Source organism: Capsella rubella, unplaced genomic scaffold, assembly GCF_000375325.1.
Source record: "Capsella rubella cultivar Monte Gargano unplaced genomic scaffold, Caprub1_0 scaffold_5, whole genome shotgun sequence".
NCBI lineage: Eukaryota > Viridiplantae > Streptophyta > Magnoliopsida > Brassicales > Brassicaceae > Capsella > Capsella rubella.
In genome coordinates this window covers 4,284,816-4,300,971 of record NW_006238919.1, presented here as the reverse complement: position 1 = coordinate 4,300,971, position 16,156 = coordinate 4,284,816, and the positions used below count along the sequence as shown (strand labels likewise).

At 32.9% G+C, this 16,156-nt stretch overlaps 3 protein-coding genes, 1 long non-coding RNA gene and 1 other non-coding gene across 5 annotated transcripts; 2 read left to right on the top strand and 3 right to left on the bottom strand.

Moving 5' to 3' along the window:
* Positions 1-746: 746 nt before the first annotated feature.
* LOC17886747 (root meristem growth factor 4) lies at positions 747-1,919 on the top strand. Its single transcript, XM_023783081.1, has 5 exons — positions 747-834; positions 920-987; positions 1,072-1,228; positions 1,554-1,600; positions 1,686-1,919. The coding sequence occupies exons 1-5, from the start codon at positions 747-749 to the stop codon at positions 1,875-1,877; spliced, it is 552 nt and encodes a 183-aa protein (XP_023638849.1). The 3' UTR covers positions 1,878-1,919.
* Positions 1,920-2,262: 343 nt separating this feature from the next.
* On the bottom strand, positions 2,263-2,335 carry TRNAK-CUU. Its single transcript has one exon. It is a non-coding gene; the product is annotated as a tRNA-Lys (tRNA).
* A 71-nt stretch (positions 2,336-2,406) lies between these two features.
* Positions 2,407-4,925, bottom strand: LOC17887379 (WAT1-related protein At3g30340). Its single transcript, XM_006291296.2, has 6 exons — positions 4,708-4,925; positions 4,233-4,295; positions 4,038-4,154; positions 3,565-3,967; positions 3,254-3,405; positions 2,407-2,697 (listed from the first exon to the last, which is right to left on the bottom strand). Exons 1-6 carry the CDS (start codon positions 4,893-4,895, stop codon positions 2,526-2,528), a joined length of 1,095 nt encoding a protein of 364 aa, XP_006291358.1. The 5' UTR covers positions 4,896-4,925; the 3' UTR covers positions 2,407-2,525.
* A 5,428-nt stretch (positions 4,926-10,353) lies between these two features.
* On the bottom strand, positions 10,354-11,465 carry LOC111830726. The gene is made up of 2 exons (XM_023783419.1): positions 10,863-11,465; positions 10,354-10,599 (listed from the first exon to the last, which is right to left on the bottom strand). The coding sequence occupies exon 1, from the start codon at positions 11,463-11,465 to the stop codon at positions 11,202-11,204; it is 264 nt and encodes an 87-aa protein (XP_023639187.1). The 3' UTR covers positions 10,354-10,599; positions 10,863-11,201.
* A 1,102-nt stretch (positions 11,466-12,567) lies between these two features.
* On the top strand, positions 12,568-13,835 carry LOC111830739. The gene is made up of 4 exons (XR_002834070.1): positions 12,568-12,628; positions 13,190-13,316; positions 13,429-13,515; positions 13,588-13,835. It is a non-coding gene; the product is annotated as an uncharacterized LOC111830739 (long non-coding RNA).
* Positions 13,836-16,156: the final 2,321 nt, after the last annotated feature.

The window sequence follows — 16,156 nt, the reverse complement described above, 5'->3', positions numbered from 1 at the left end:
CTCAAATCAACTTTTAATTCAAATAACCAACCTGAACCATATCAAATTTTGTCGATTTCAACCTCGACGTTAACAATATCCCTGCCCATCTTGAAGATTTGGAAAATCAAGCTTAATCTTATGTAAAAACCAAGTCCAGTTCTCTTGGTTTTTACAGAAGCTTAAGCTTGATTGTCCAAATCTTCAAGATGGGCAGGGATTTGAGGTTGAAATCGACAAAAAATGATGTAGTTCAGGTTGGTTATTTGAATTGAAAGCTGGTTTAGGTTGTAAAATTCAGAGGACGTGAATTTAGGTATGAAAATACCTTCGGGAAATAGTTTGGGTTGATTTTCCCCGTTTTCCCATGTTTACAAATAACATTATTATAATTCTGATAAAAACTATTTAACATATCATATCTGGACTACTAAATAACCCTATAAGATACTATGTAAAAGATGGGATTTTCTCACCTATGCGTCATTGTGTCTGAAAGCCATTTTTTTGTTTTTGTTTCGAAGAAGACAATATATATATGATATCATATTGGGGTAATAAAGATGCACCTAGAAGTACTAATAATATTCTTTTTGTTATTACTAGGCGACAGAAACTGTGCCCTTTTGACTCGGGTCTTTGCTCTTTACCTCTCGATAAGACCAAAATAAGAAACTCAATATTGAGCCTTTTGACTCCCATGTATGTATCTCTTATTCCAAAACTAAAAGAGAAAGAGAACTTGGAACAATCTATCTTTGATAACCATGATGCGCGTCACAACTATAGTTATAGCTTTCCTTTTGATTATTCAATCCCTAGAAGAGGAACATGTCCTAGTCTATGCTCATGAAGGTGCCTTTACATAAAGATATCCCTAATTCTTCCATATATTTTTTTCTTCTTCTGATGAATAGCTACTAATAACTTTTCTTCATAGGCAGAGAAGCTGGCCACAAGAGTCTTGCCTACCATAGAGATCAAGATTCATCGAAACAACATCCTCAAGTAATAATACATTTATTTTAAATCAGTCTTTCTCAAAATAACTTTTTATGAAATACATTATATGAATTTTATACACCATAATAGGTTTTATACGAATTTGCACCGAGGAAACTAAGATCGGGAAGAACAACAAGAGCCGAGAAGAAACAAGAGACCGCGAACAATAATACTTGGAGTTTCAAGATGTTAGCTGCATCAAAGGATTTGACGGCTGGTCGTAAATTAGGGTTTCACAAAAGAAGTAAGAGTTCTTCATTTAAATGGAAACCCAAGAAGAAAAAATCTTCTAGTCCATTTGTAGCTTTCTATGATGATTATCATGGACCAGCACGACATCCTCCTAGGCATAACTTATAATCACAGCGAACAATATACAATTTTGTAATATTTTGTAGCATTTTGTGTATTCTCTTTAATTGGTTTTATTCTTATGCTTCAGTAATCATTTTAGTTGTTTGTAAAAAAAATACACTTGTTTTATCCTTTATAAAAAAGACCTTTATTTTTATTCTAAAATGTTTGGTTAACATCTCTTTCATTCTAGATATGTTTTGGCTTTACTGCAGGAGAGCATAAGGAGACCAATGTATTGGCAGATCATGACACCACTAAGGTTTGTCTTGTAATCCTTCTTTGAAGACTCATAGATTTAGTCTTCTTCTTATCCGATCCTTTCATACATAACTTCATTTTTACAGCATACATCTTGTAAGAAGACGATGACCATAGTCAATGACCTCGCCAATCGTAATAGTCTTTCAAGACTTGAACCATCTACTTCAGCCAAGGATATAAAGAAACTGGCTCGATTCTTACGCAGTGATTATCCAACTCGTGGTAAGCCTCGACGCGAGCCTCCAATCAATAATCGAGCTCCTGACATGGTCTAAATAATTGTGGATCGGTTGAACAAAGATATTGAGTTACTTATATAAGTATAATGATAAATTTTGTTGGTCGTCCTAGTTTTGTTTCTATGTCTAGGGACATATATACCATCTTGTGTACGTTGTGATCAATGTAATAGTTGCTTAGTATTTATGAGATCTCTCTTTCGTTTCTTTGGTTTGTAATCAGTTTTGTAATATCCTTAGTCATCATCACTTATATAAAGCTATATATTGACCTTATTTTTGTACATGTAAACACTAATTGATCATTCAAGTCAATGTAAAAAAAAATGCAAATCTAAGGAACTCTGTATATCGAAATTGCATAGTTTGTAATTGATGTTACTAAAATGTGAAAAAACATATTTATGGAAGTTAAAACAAACGCCCACCGTGGGGCTCGAACCTACGACCACAAGTTTAAGAGCCTTGCGCTCTACCAACTGAGCTAGACGGGCTAATTGGTAAACTATATATCTAGAGAACCATAGATTACATAATTTATTATAAACTATAGTGTGAACTTTGTATTTTTATTTCTGAATAACATTTATAGTGTAACATTTTCTTTTAACATAAAGATCTAATAGACATTTGGAGTTAGAAAGATGAGAAACAGTTAAATATATGTTTGAAGCCTAGTAGTCATTATTTAGCAGAAACTGGATGGGCAGCACTATTGAGTTCCTTTGAAGTTGTCCCACAACCTTCAAGATCGAGATTTAATGGTTCTTGTTTGGTTACTGGTGCAGACTTGTCCTTGCTTTTGCCCCATAAAAGTATATAAAGTCCCACGATGATGACCACTGATCCTATCACACTTTTTTGCCATACCACATTTATATACTTCATTTGTCAGAAATTATTAGTAAACAAAAGTCAAAAAGAACCATTTAATATCAACTGTTAGGTGAAAAAGAAACACATATACAATTAGCTTTCCCATTTGTGTAATCATTTCTAGATTCATAGTTAATCTGTTTTAATTCATATATAATACATCGATCAAAGGTATATATCACAAAGATTAAAAGGTCTTTTATAGGTCTTTAGTAGGTGTTTTATAGGTCTTAATCATATTCTATAAAGTTAAGAGAATTTTTAAATTTGTGTTATACAAATTGATACAACAAAAACTCAAAACTCAAAAGCTACGTACGTAGATGAAAGGGTCTTTAAATATAGGCATCTCTACTAGTCAGTCGATATTTAAATATGTATTATGATGCGTTTGATCTTATTAATATAGTTTTTTTTTTGTAACGTACGTTGTTCCATCAATTGTTTTTTCTTTCTTTTGGTTTAAAATATTAGATTTATAAAAAAGATTAGCATATAAAATCATATTAAAGAAGTAGAACAAAGTATTAGGTTACCTTCCACAGTAGATTTGTTCATGAAGAAAAGAGAAGCTGAAAATGGCAGCAAAGACTTGAATCAAAGGTATGAAGCTGGACGTGAATACCGGACCTCTTTGCCGGAGACACCACGACATTCCCACGTAGCACAATCCCGATCCAACGATACCCTAAAGCCGTGGCGGATTCAGAAAAAAATACTTTAACCGGAAATCATAAGATAGAAAAAACCTAGATATGAATATGAAGAAAAAAGCTTTATATGTTAGCATAACTTATATATAATACATTTGGTATTTTAGTTATAAATAGTAAATTGAATTACTTACCGAATAAAGTAAAGATAAAACTTGGAACCTATCTTTAACGACCCACATAGATATACTCCTCTCCGAGATCAAACTCAACAAACCAGATTGGATCACACCAAAGAAAGAGAGGATCGTGGTGCTAGTGTATTGGCATGGATAAACCATGCTTATTTTAGCTTGAACAATGAACCAAGAAGACCATATTATGATCGATATAAATAGCATGATCGAACCCATTGCCCACTTTTGCGTCATTGCACCGGTTGAATCAGTTCTTGTTTGTGTTTGCATATGAGTACCGTGATCTGGAGTTAAAGTGGCTCCTTTGTAAAGTGTAAGCACTAAAGCTCCACAAATACATATCATTGTGCCTAATACTTTGGCTCTTCCTACGTTGGTCTTGATGTTCAGCGTCTCTTGCCTAATCATATAGTTTATAAAAGATAATAATATATAGAGAAAAAGAAAGAAGAATAAATCGATTTCGTTACCTAAAGACGAGAGCCAACGCGAAGGTGACTGAAGGAACCATGTTGCTAAAGGCTAAGGAAAAAGTAGAAGATGTATAGTCAAGTCCAATAAGAAAGAAGTATTGCACCAAACTTGTCCTGCAAATTTGTAAGTGATCAAGATCAAAGTAAACATATGGAAACTTATCAGGACCAGTCTATTAAAGATAAACTTACCCGAGAAGAGCGCTAAAGAAGAGTGAACACAAGATCCTACCGGTTAATTTTGGCCGGTTATGTCTACAAAAGGAGAAAAAATATTGTTAGAACACTTTTAGATGGAATACGAATATATGATGAATATGAAAAAAGATTGAAAACAACAAGTAACTAGAAACTTGGATAAACAAGACAACCATTTATCTTTTAAAGAGAATATTTAAACCAAAATGAAAAGTTCAAAGATTATGACAAATCAAGAAAACCATGAAAAGATTTGATAATAAGTTGAATTTTTTAAAACTAAGAAAACAAGTATTGACTAGATTGAAATCACGGTTAATTAGACCGCGAAAATCCAAAGTATAGAAAAACAAAAGAGGTTTTATTAAAATTTGATGGGAAGAAATATAAAACTCGTAAAGGCGAGATTTGATCTCTTTGTTAGAAACATAGTCCCAACAACCCTAACTGAATATACATAAACACATACCTTTCCAAGAAAATCGCGATTGGTGTCAAGAACAGAGTTCCTGCGGCAAGCCTATAAGTGGTAGCGACCATACGGTTAATTCCTTGCTCAATCATCTTCTTGAACATAACATTAACAACACTAAGAGCAATGTTAATTATAGACATCATAAACACAGCTTTCCATAGTTTTGTATCAAACTTCACCATAGTTATGTGTAATTTGTCTCTCTATCTATACACTTGTCTTTATGTAGTTTTCAGAAGTTGGTAAGCAATAAAGATTTGTTGAGGGTGTGACTATATATTGCGACTCAAGTAATGCTCAGAATCGTATCATTATCGCATTTATCTTTTAACTAATCGTATTGTGCTTTGAACTTAGCTTTTTATTTTTTGTTGCCATTGTTGATTACACTATTCATGACCATAAAGATAGAGAGAGAGAGTTAATTAATGGAAGCACCCCTAGCTTCCATCATTGCAAGGGTGACATCATACACAGACATTAATCAGATCAAATCTAAAAGTAAATATATTTATTATACTCATTAGTAAGATTACATGAACAAGTAGATTAATAGTTAGTAAATATAATATTATTTAGCTTGTTATTTCTTTTTTCTTAATTTGTACCCTACAATTGGGATACTCGCAAAGAAAGTGAAAGACATACTTTTTGTATAATTTTGAGTGGTGTGTTTAGGTCATAACGAAAAATGTTCCTAGTAAAAATATCAGTAAAACCAATTGTAGATAATACCAATTAAATTGAACAAAATAAAGAAACCAACAACTAGTTCATATAATTTTGTAAGAATTTTCTTTTTATCAATATAAATTCTGAGAAATACTGTTTTTTATTTATATTAAACATGCGTGTTATTTTCTATGCGGATGTCTTTTCCCCAAAGATATCTAAATTATCATACGGAGATTATGATTTTTCTTCTACCATTTCATCATCTATGCTGATATAATTAATGCATTACGTAAGTAAATTAATAACTTCGTCGTATGCGCATATATAATTAAGACAAATTTTATTGAGATTCAATTATTATCTAACACAATAATAGAGATTTTTATGTATATACATCTATCAATTAGGCATGTTAATTGCACCCATCATCATGGAGAAAAGTTTCACACATTTTTAAAGTAATAAGGCATTTTTCATTTACTTAATTAACTCTACAATTTAGTTGTCCCCAAATCCAATATATATATATATATATAATCCAAATAAAAACAATTATCTAATAAGATAAGTATATAGAATAATATCCTATCAAGAAGCACGTTTTTAATTTCATTTAGTTTCGCTTTCTGTAGAGCCAACTGAATTAATTCTGTAATTTGGAATAAGTATGTTAATCAGCATTTCAAGTCAGCAACGTGAAGGACTTAGTTTCTATTTTGAAAGTTGGCGTGTATGGCTGTCAAAGAACCATATTTTGATACAAGATTCTCAATTGAAAAAGTAGAGATCTGATCAGACAATAAGAAGCATCTATACTTTCTTTCTTCTTTGAAATATTTTATACATGTCATCATGTATAAAAATAATATATATATATAAAGATTTTGACAAGAGTTTTCAAATTTTGAAATGGAGGTAAGCATAATGCGTCAAATCCTGTCGCAAAATGGGATGCTTAATGCTTAGCTCTAAGTATCTTTCATTTGTTTATTTGTTTATTCGGTTTCTTTACGTTTCTTTGACATGAACTTTTTTTATTACTAATTATTTTTGGAAAACTATACAAAAAGACCACTCTTGTGGCCTAGAGGTATTTGGACATGGGACAAGGGATAAACTCGCGCTTCTCATGATTCAAATAATGCTAGAAACAAGAATAATTTGGATGGTTGTGTTGTTTGGTATCTAGAAAGCTTTTGCCAAGCTAAGTTGAACCAGATCCCTCCAGTTCGATATGATGTCGGGAACCAGTTGAAATACTGATGGGCTAAGTTCTTTTTTTGTCCTGAAGGTGGTAGGCGAATGGTAGGTCAGCATGGGTGAAAGGTTGAAACTCCCACACCCCAAGTTCGATCTTCCTCCTTTCCTGTTAACAATATCTTGTTAGAAAATCTGTCACATGTATTTAAGCCAATTAATTTATTTAGTAGTCAGAAATACATGCGATTTGATTACTTTTCGTATAAATCGACAAACATACAAAATTTGGGTTAGGTAATATAATAATCCAACACTTAGATATTAACGATGAATACATGTAGTAGCATTTTGATATGTTCCCATCAAACTGACCGGATTACCGATGGTTATATTAAAACAAAACAAAGAAATTTTCTACTCAACTTCCTCACCGGCTAAAACTAATCGGACTGTTTAGGTCTGCTGTGATTAGACAATGTTCTAGTCTTGTAACCTAATTTGATGCTGAATAGGATCACCCACAATTATTTTAAAAATGCTTATAATATTATTACAAGTTGACGACGTATATGCTCCTGACTGAGACGTCCGGTGGCAGTACGTAAAGCAACCTTCTCCATACAACTGGTCACATCCTATGCGGTTGCATTCCCATGATTATATATAGAGATATACACCTCTAGAGTGTCTTTGTTGAATTCTTGGTCTTTCTTTAGAATAGAGAAGCATGCCTAATTAAACGGGTTAATCGATTCTTTCAGTCGTCATCGCGATTAAATATCGAGATAGTATAGTATAATCCTTTGATACTAAAACGTAAATTTATAAGTTAAAGTTTAAACCATACGTTTCTCAAATTTAAACGGGTCACACTACGTACTTCTTCAAATTTATAAGCATGTATAACTTAATACTAGTTGGGAAACAAAAATCATTTGAAAGACTTGGGACATAACAAAGTTTACAACGTCTACCAAAATTTGATACTTTTAGATGTCCGAAAACTCGTTTTCTGCATGTGTGTTTTTTTTTAAATGTTAATGTTATCTTAATCAAACATAATATCAACATCATCAACACTAGCTGTTTTTTTTTTTTTTTATATAACTCAGTGTAAATCTCTAAACCTATGAAAGGATCCAAAACTAATCCCTGGACAGAGGGTATCTCACGGGTAAGATTTCCCAGTTTTTCAAATGAACCTTAAGTAAGAAGTCTATACCCATGTGAACAAAGAGATAAAGTTAGTAATTCTGCGTCTGGAGATAATCGATCCCTACTCTAATTAACCAACAAGACGACTCTTCCACTAGACTAAAACCACTAGCTCGCCACCTCGTGGTTAAAAATGTTACTACTAGCTGTTGTAATCATTTTTTTTTTCGAGGGCTAGTAGCGATCCAATATGTTACTACTAGTAAACTTTAGCCATTAGCTTGTTATACAATCGAATGAAACGGTACTTTGGTTATAACTTATCTGATAATGTTATGGACGCATATGAACCGGTCAATAAGCTTTTCCTTATTTAAAATCACATTTTTTAAACATGTGAACGTGTTCCAATTTAATAGTTCAAGAACTAGAGAAGACAGAAAGTATATACACTTTTTTGCACTCTTAAGGGTTGAATTTGTGGCCACGTAAAAATATCCATTTTTCATCTTTTAAATGTTTCTATATGCTATATTCTTTTAGAGTTTATTTTTTCTTATAAAAGTTTCAGAACGTGATATGTCATATATATTCTATAACCATCGTTTCATAATTTCTTTTGTTTTGACCAAATATGCATTGCCAATAATACTGTAAAAAACAAAAAAAAAACTAAAGAATAAATCGTGTAAGAAAATAAAATCGCCAAAAAATAGATCGAGAACAAATAAAAATTTGTATTGTTACATATATGTGTATATATATAATTTATAAATTGACGCCCCCTCAAATAAAGCCGCCATCGACACTATAGATCAAGTTGAGATGAAATTGACTAATGTTTTATACTATTTATTGATATTATTATATGAAAGAATAGAAATATGATATAGATAACTATAAGATAATTTGCAATAAAATATAAATTAAGAGTTAAAAAAAAACTGCAGTAGATAACTATAAGATGAATGGAGTATATGACAAGACTAGAAATAAATTGAATATGGCACCGTAATTTTATTTTAAATATATACCATAAATTTATATTTTCTTTACTATATTATTTTATTTTTCATTTGATAATCCATTCTTTATTCATTATAATTTTACTATATTGATATATCATGGGTTTTACTGATTTTTGGCCATGATAAAAATCGTATCTATAAAGTCTTTATGTTATTTCTCTAGTCTTATAGAGTCTTTGCAGGTTAAGGTATGTATTGGACTTATTTCGAGTTTTGGAGCATTTGAGAGCATATGCAGAAGATGTGCCGAAGAAACGTGCTCAGAGAGATATCTGGTGTGAGTGTCGATAGATACTTCCCCGGTGTCGGTCGACACAAATATCTGACAGTAATTAATATTCTAGAGTAGTTGAAGTTACGAAGATTTGTAGATTTTGCCCAGACGTTTATCTTTTTGGCAATTTAGGCCTAAGTCGTATGTTAGACATATATATTGAGGTTTTAGGTTTTTGTGAAGATTTAAGCTTGATTTTGGAGGGAGAGACTTGTAAAGAGCTTAAAGAGAAGAATCATCAACTCCTTTAGAGAAGATTTAGAGCTCATTTATTTCTTCTATTATTTTCTTATTGATATCTATTTTATTCATGATGTTTGTTTCATTCACCATGATTGAGTAGATTTCTAGTTAGGTTTACGGTTTTCAAAGGAGTTAATGAATTGTTAAATTGTTAGATTGTTATGATTGAATCAATAAAGTTCTTCATCTATATTGTGGTTAAGTTATTCTAGAGTAGCGGAAGCAACATAGAACCCGATCTTAGGTTAACTGATACACACAAAATTATTATTGATTTCTTGAATAGAATATTCGATGAGCAAAATACTCATTCGCAAAGGAATATGATTTAGGATTTTGTGAACTTATCAAACCTCAACTTAATGCTTACATGCACCTTTAAAATTTCACAAGAATTTGAAAAATTTAGGGTTTCAAACATAAATAGTCTCTACTACGGAAGTTGCTTGAGTATAATTTTGTGATTTCGGTTAAAGAATAGTTTAGTATGAAATGTTTTGATTACTTTCGAGTTCAATTTGCAGTATTTCTTTTAATAAGGTGAAAATCTTATCCAAACATTTGATGTGTCTTTTCATTGTGTACAATTATAATTATAATTTATTTTAAGGATTCAAATGTGCGGTCATTACAATAAAATCGTGTTTTCGTAGCGTCCGTTTAATGCTCGATCATCGCCTGTTATAGTAGATCTGTGACGTAATATAGCAGTTTTAATTAACACAATGTTAATTTCCTTAAATATAGCGTTTTTGGGCTGCAATATTAGTTTTTAAAATAGCAAACTGTTTATGATATTAGTATTTATTATTTATAGCTTTTTAAAATTGTTATATATAGTATAACGATAACATTATTGGTTTTGCTATATTTGTCATTACAATGGCATTTTGAGTTATGTTGTTTTCATGTTTTCTTCCAGAACCTAATTTCTGTTTTTATAATATAAATATTTATTTTCAAAAGAAATTACTAAATTGATATATAAAATGGATTTCAACAGCAAAAACATATTAATGTAAAGACTAAAATTACAGATCAATGTTATTACTAGACCAAGTACTCAAAGATAGATCTTACCAAAAAAAAAAAAAGTACTCAAAGATAGACATAAGTTTAGTACTTAATAAAAGTATTCAAAACAAGGAACGAACCACCATTAAGGATTTTAGAGAAACACAAGTTTATCATTAGGCCAAACTACTGTAGTACTTATTGCGTCGGAAATGGTCTCAACTTCAGAATTTAGTCTCCATACTCTTGCATCCCCGACCTTTGATACTTCAACCCATACCTTGCTCGCATTGGGACCTAAAGAGACAAAGTGGACTGTATCAGATGGATTACTTGAACAAACCCTGCCTTCTGCAACTTTTACTCTAGAGTTATTGCAATCTATTTTTTTGTTTTGTTCAAAAAGTTATTGCAATCTATTATAATGCATTTTTTCTTAACAGACTTAGAGCTGCTACCTGTGGTGGTACTTAGGATCTATAAACAACGGAAAATTTAGAACAAATGCATTAAGGGGCATCACACATATTATATTGTTAAGAAACAGTGCTGAAACTTACCACAGGTGATGGTTTTTTAGGTGCTGATTCCTCTCTTGCAGATAAATTCACCAACTATACATTGTGAATAAGTCAGACGATATTATGTAGTGCTTTAGACATGATAGACATTTCGGTAGATGGTCTCCACAATTACGCATCTTTGTTAAGAACTTTCTCAACCTTCACAATTGCTGCATTTAGGCCAAGAGGAATATTGTTCACCAACGCCTTGGGTTCAGTCGAATACAATCGACCCTCAGCAATGATAGAGTCTCCCAAATACCAATCATAAATGTAGACCGTATCACGTAATACATATGCACCCTAAAGATAAAAGTATAAACAAAAAACAGTATATTAAAGGGAATTTATACTCATTATGGTAGATTCTTTTAGTACCTTGATCTCCTCCCTTGCCTCTAGTAAGCTGACCTTCTGCCAACCATTTGGCTTTTCTTCATCTGCCCAATTAATAAACCCATGAACAACGCCCCTGAAAAATCTTCTACGTGGATTCTCATTTGTCCATGACTTTGCAACCGTTGTTACTCTACCGCAATTGCAATGAGGACCCCAGCTCCGACTCGAATTCGCATCAAAACAAGAACTATGGCTCATCATCATTCTATCAATCTCCCCAGATCGTGAAGAATGAGCTTTAGGTTTCTTCTTCTATTCAAATAAATCGATTTGGGAGAGACGAAGGGCAACAGTGTCATTAGTTTAGGTTAATTAAACACGTGGGGTTAAATTCTAACCCGAGTAAGTCATTCCGTTAAGAGCTTAAACGGAGGTTAACCACGGAGTACTAAAGAGCCAACACAGATATATTTCAGGTATTTAAATGACACTCAAAATTAGACAAAGTATTAAAATTCCAAGCAAAAAAGACCAGGTATTAATCTTCCAAATAAAAATTAGATGTGGCATTTTTAGGCTTTTTTCCCCCAAGTTATGTGTACTTTTATTTCCAACTAGGACTCAACATCATTGTCTAGAATGATCTTATCTAAAAGCCATACAATTTTAACTCCCACAACTTCACCAAGTGAGGCAACTATTGTTGTAGGCCTCCAAACATAAGTTGATTCATTAAATACAGTCTTCACTAGGACAGCTGCAACATTAGGACCAAATGGTATACGACCAATCTTGTACATAGGGTCAGCTGAACAATATTCTCCTTCTCCAACAACAACATCATCCAGCTGGGAATACCAATCAAGTAGTTGACACCTAATTCCTTTCTTAACATCATTGGTTTCAAATCTAGAAGGCTCTTCACTCTGGTTCTAAGAAAAATATATTGATCTTGTAACTAAAATGTACAATCATCCTTTATTAAATAAAATCATGAGAAATTAACTAACCTTTTTGCTAGCTAATCCACTTACTACATTCTGCAAGTCTTCAAGTTTTATCTACAAATCTGCTTGTGTGGCTCCAAGCTTCTCCACATTTGAATCCCTACCTAACATAAATGCTAACTTACTGGCAGTAACCCCTCTGCCCATTCCCCTGAGTCTTCCAGGTTTGTCTTTTCCTAAAACTTGACTAACAACATCTACTTTCAGACTTGTTGTTGATGAGGAGGCCATTTCACTCTCAATTGATTTGATTTTTTCCTGGTACAATTTTGTCAGCACAATTATAGAAGTCACCAAAACAAAACCAACAAAATTATGAGTTCTTCTAATAGTCTCTGCAAATTCTGGCCTGACAGGTCTCCCATCTGCATATGTTTGTCGTGCTAGCCATACCTTGCTTCTGGACACTGTTTTAAGGTTAGCAGTCTTCTTTTTCTACAGATGAGACATATCAATATATAGTAGACAATCAAGTATTAATCTTATAATAACAAGTACTAGCTAGATATATACCAGCTCATGAGCTAGGCAAACCATCCATTTGCGGCTTGTAGTGTGTGGAATCTGAGCTTTCATCAATTTCTAGGCGAAACATCACTTCGTTCGTGAAAGTACCATCAAAGAGATTATGAATAATCTACTAGGAACAATCATTTATCATAATTAAGAAACTATTGTATTCCTACTCAAAATCTGTTGTATTCCTACTTTTCACCCAAGCATACCAAGCTGCCATAGATTCTATGTTGCTTGGGTTTAGCTTAACTAATTCTGTCTTACTCTTAATTGAACGCACACGAGAGATGAGCTTAGATTTAGACAACCTCCACAAAGAACTCATTTGTTTAAAAACAGCATCCTTTTGCCAATCTTCTTTCAAATTGAACCTCCCCTACAATAATGAATAATGTTAAAGACAAACTGTTATTAGTATAATATAAATCTAATATGAAATTATGCCTGAATCTCTTCCCATAGTGTGTCTCTAGTCTGATCAGGCAAGTGCCTCCAAACATCAAGCAAGACAGGTACATGTTCTCTTACAAGCGGCCCAAGGAAGGATGAAATTGTCACTGATTCATCACCTATATGTTCACCAATAGATGTAAATTCAACTTCTATCTCGTCATCATGGTGTTTTGAAATTTTACAGATTCTAGTTGGTCCTCGTGTTTTCCTTTGCTTGTTATCTGACTGTTGGGTGTGAATTTCTTTAGGGGAAGGAGGCAAAGTATCATCTACATCACACGGCTGAGAGATATCCTCTTCTCCATCTTTCTCTACAATTAGCTCTTCATTGCTAGGTTCTTTATTCTCTTCCTCATCTGAAGCCACTTCTTCATTGGTATTAAGTTGATCACGGTACTCTTTTGCAGCCATTTTTTCATTGGTACTAAGTTGAACAAGGCATTAACAAGTTCCTCCTCGTTAGCCAAGTCAGAACCAAGTACATCAGTAACATTCTCATGCTCTGGAATCTCAACCTGATTTTTCTTGTCTCTTATATGTTTCTTCAATCCTACTTCAGAACCCAGGTCAATGCCTAGTTGACGTTTCTTGCGACAAGGTTTGGTCCTCACTTTTAGTTGACATGTTGGATCACCTCAAACACAACCAAGTGTTAATAACAATCACAAAACACATAATTTTAAGAAATATCAGTTTCATTACTAGTAGCACTAACACATAAACTGTCACAAACCCACTATTAATCCATTAGTAAGACCCCTTCACAATCATTCCTAACACAGAAACTCTAATCATTAGAGGATTGATTGTCCAAATATTCAAGTTCTTGGATTGGTACTGATGCAGAAAAAAACTCTACTTCTGTCTTTAACTCGTGAAATTCTCTTGGTGGCGCCTTCATTACCATATACCAAGGGGAGGACTCATCTTCTCTTGAATAGAAAATATGCTCTCCTTGAGCTACTGGAATATAAGGATCTTGAAGGAATGCAAATTGGTTTAAATGGAGGTTCACAAGAGTGAATAAGTCTTCTTCTTTAACACCATTCCCTTTATTGGCCCACTTACACTTGAATATGGGAACTTGGAACATATGATAGTCCAATAGAAGGATCTCCTTTATCACTCCATAGTGTGTAACTATATCAGCCTTTTGTCTAGTATCCTTGGCACTGGATCTACACATACTAAAAGCTTCATATGTGACTCTACAATTTTGTCTTCCTTTTCATGTCGTCTGTGTGAAACCTATGTCCATTAATGACATAGCCCTTGTATGTCTGAGTAATATGCCGTCTGTGTGAAACCAAACGTGTCCAGCTTGCACCCGATTCAGCTCACTTAAGACCGACTTAGTATTTTGTCATTTTGTGTTTTAGGGTTTTGAGAACCCACTATAAGTAAGGACCATTGGTCATTAAGAACAAAAATAGAGTTTTCATTAGGGTTTTTCTTTGTAGCCAACAAACTTTCCAGAAACTTGTAATCTTATTATCTCTTGATCTATTGAGTTTTTGCTGTTGCTTATCTGTATTATCTTCCTCCTTAGAGTTTTCTGGGTTTATGCTTTTTACTATAATTTGTAGATCTAAGTAGTGTTCTTAGCTTTTAGGGATGATGTAGATCTGTGTTGAATCCTAGTCTATAGGGGGGTGTTTAGGGCTAGAATCTTGCAGATCCCTTCTGGATTAGTGAAGTTAATGCTGATTTCTTTATGATCAACTAGAATTAGATCTCAGGAACCTCATGCCCCAGAAGGTGTTTGATGAAATGCATGAACAACTAATGCGAGAGATTCATTTTCTTAGCCTTAGGGATAATGTTTCTAGGAGATGTTTTGACATGATTAAGATGTTTCATACTGCATATTCATTGCATGTTTCATCAGGGATATGAGATTAGGAAATGTAACGAGTTTGATAATCTTCACCAAGGGATTTGGCTGAGTAGGTTTAGAAGCTTAATGTTGAGCGATTAGCACTGCTTGTGTTTTGATTGAGCACCCCATAGAGATTAGGAGGATTCATAGATTGCTTACCTTATTCCCTGAAAGCTATTTATCTTTGATTGATTTCCATCTCATCTTCATTTTTGCTTTGCTTAGTTCTAGCATCTTAGTTTATCATTCTATCGTTTTTGTTCAGTAGTTCATCATCATGTAGCTTGTTCTTTATAGTTTGCTTTCTGGAAATTTTCACCCTTTAGATTCACTTATGTATTAGCATTGCTAGATTCATCTCTCTCACTCGTAAGGAGAATTTTGCTTTTGTTCTAGGATTTATGTTTTAGCTACCAAACTTTCCAGATAGTTGTAATTCAAGTATCTTCTAAGTTTTTAAGAATTTGCACTTGCTTCTTTGTTCAATATTGCCCTTTAAGAATTTGCACTTGCTTCTTTTCTCAATATTGCTACGTAACTATACAACCTTACTTAATTTAGCCAACACAGATAAAAAATTTTGCTAAATTAAATATTTTTGTTTGTTCACTAAAATAATTCAATAAACATAATATACACATATAAACTTATTAATAAGACTTTTTTATATAACTAAAATTATTCATTTCTTTTGACTGCATACATATTAATCATTGAACATTAGTATTTATAATAGTTTTCCCACAATATCTAAATAATCTGCTGACTTAATACATATAGATATGGTAAAGAGATGGTGAAATATTACAATATCATTTAAGTCTTATGCACCACCAGAAATTTTGTAAACTGAGACATCAAGAAAATTAGGATTAGATAAATATAATAATAATGAAACTTAAGAACACAAGTTTAAGAACACAAGGTACCATTCTCTCTCTCTCTCTCTCTCTCTCTCTCTCTCTCTCTCTCTCTCTCTCTCTCTCTCTCTCTCTCTCTCTCTCTCTCTCTCTCTCTCTCTCTCTCTCTCTCTCTCTCTCTCTCTCTCTCTCTCTCTCTCTCTCTCTCTCTCTCTCTCTCTCTTTTGTTTATAGGCA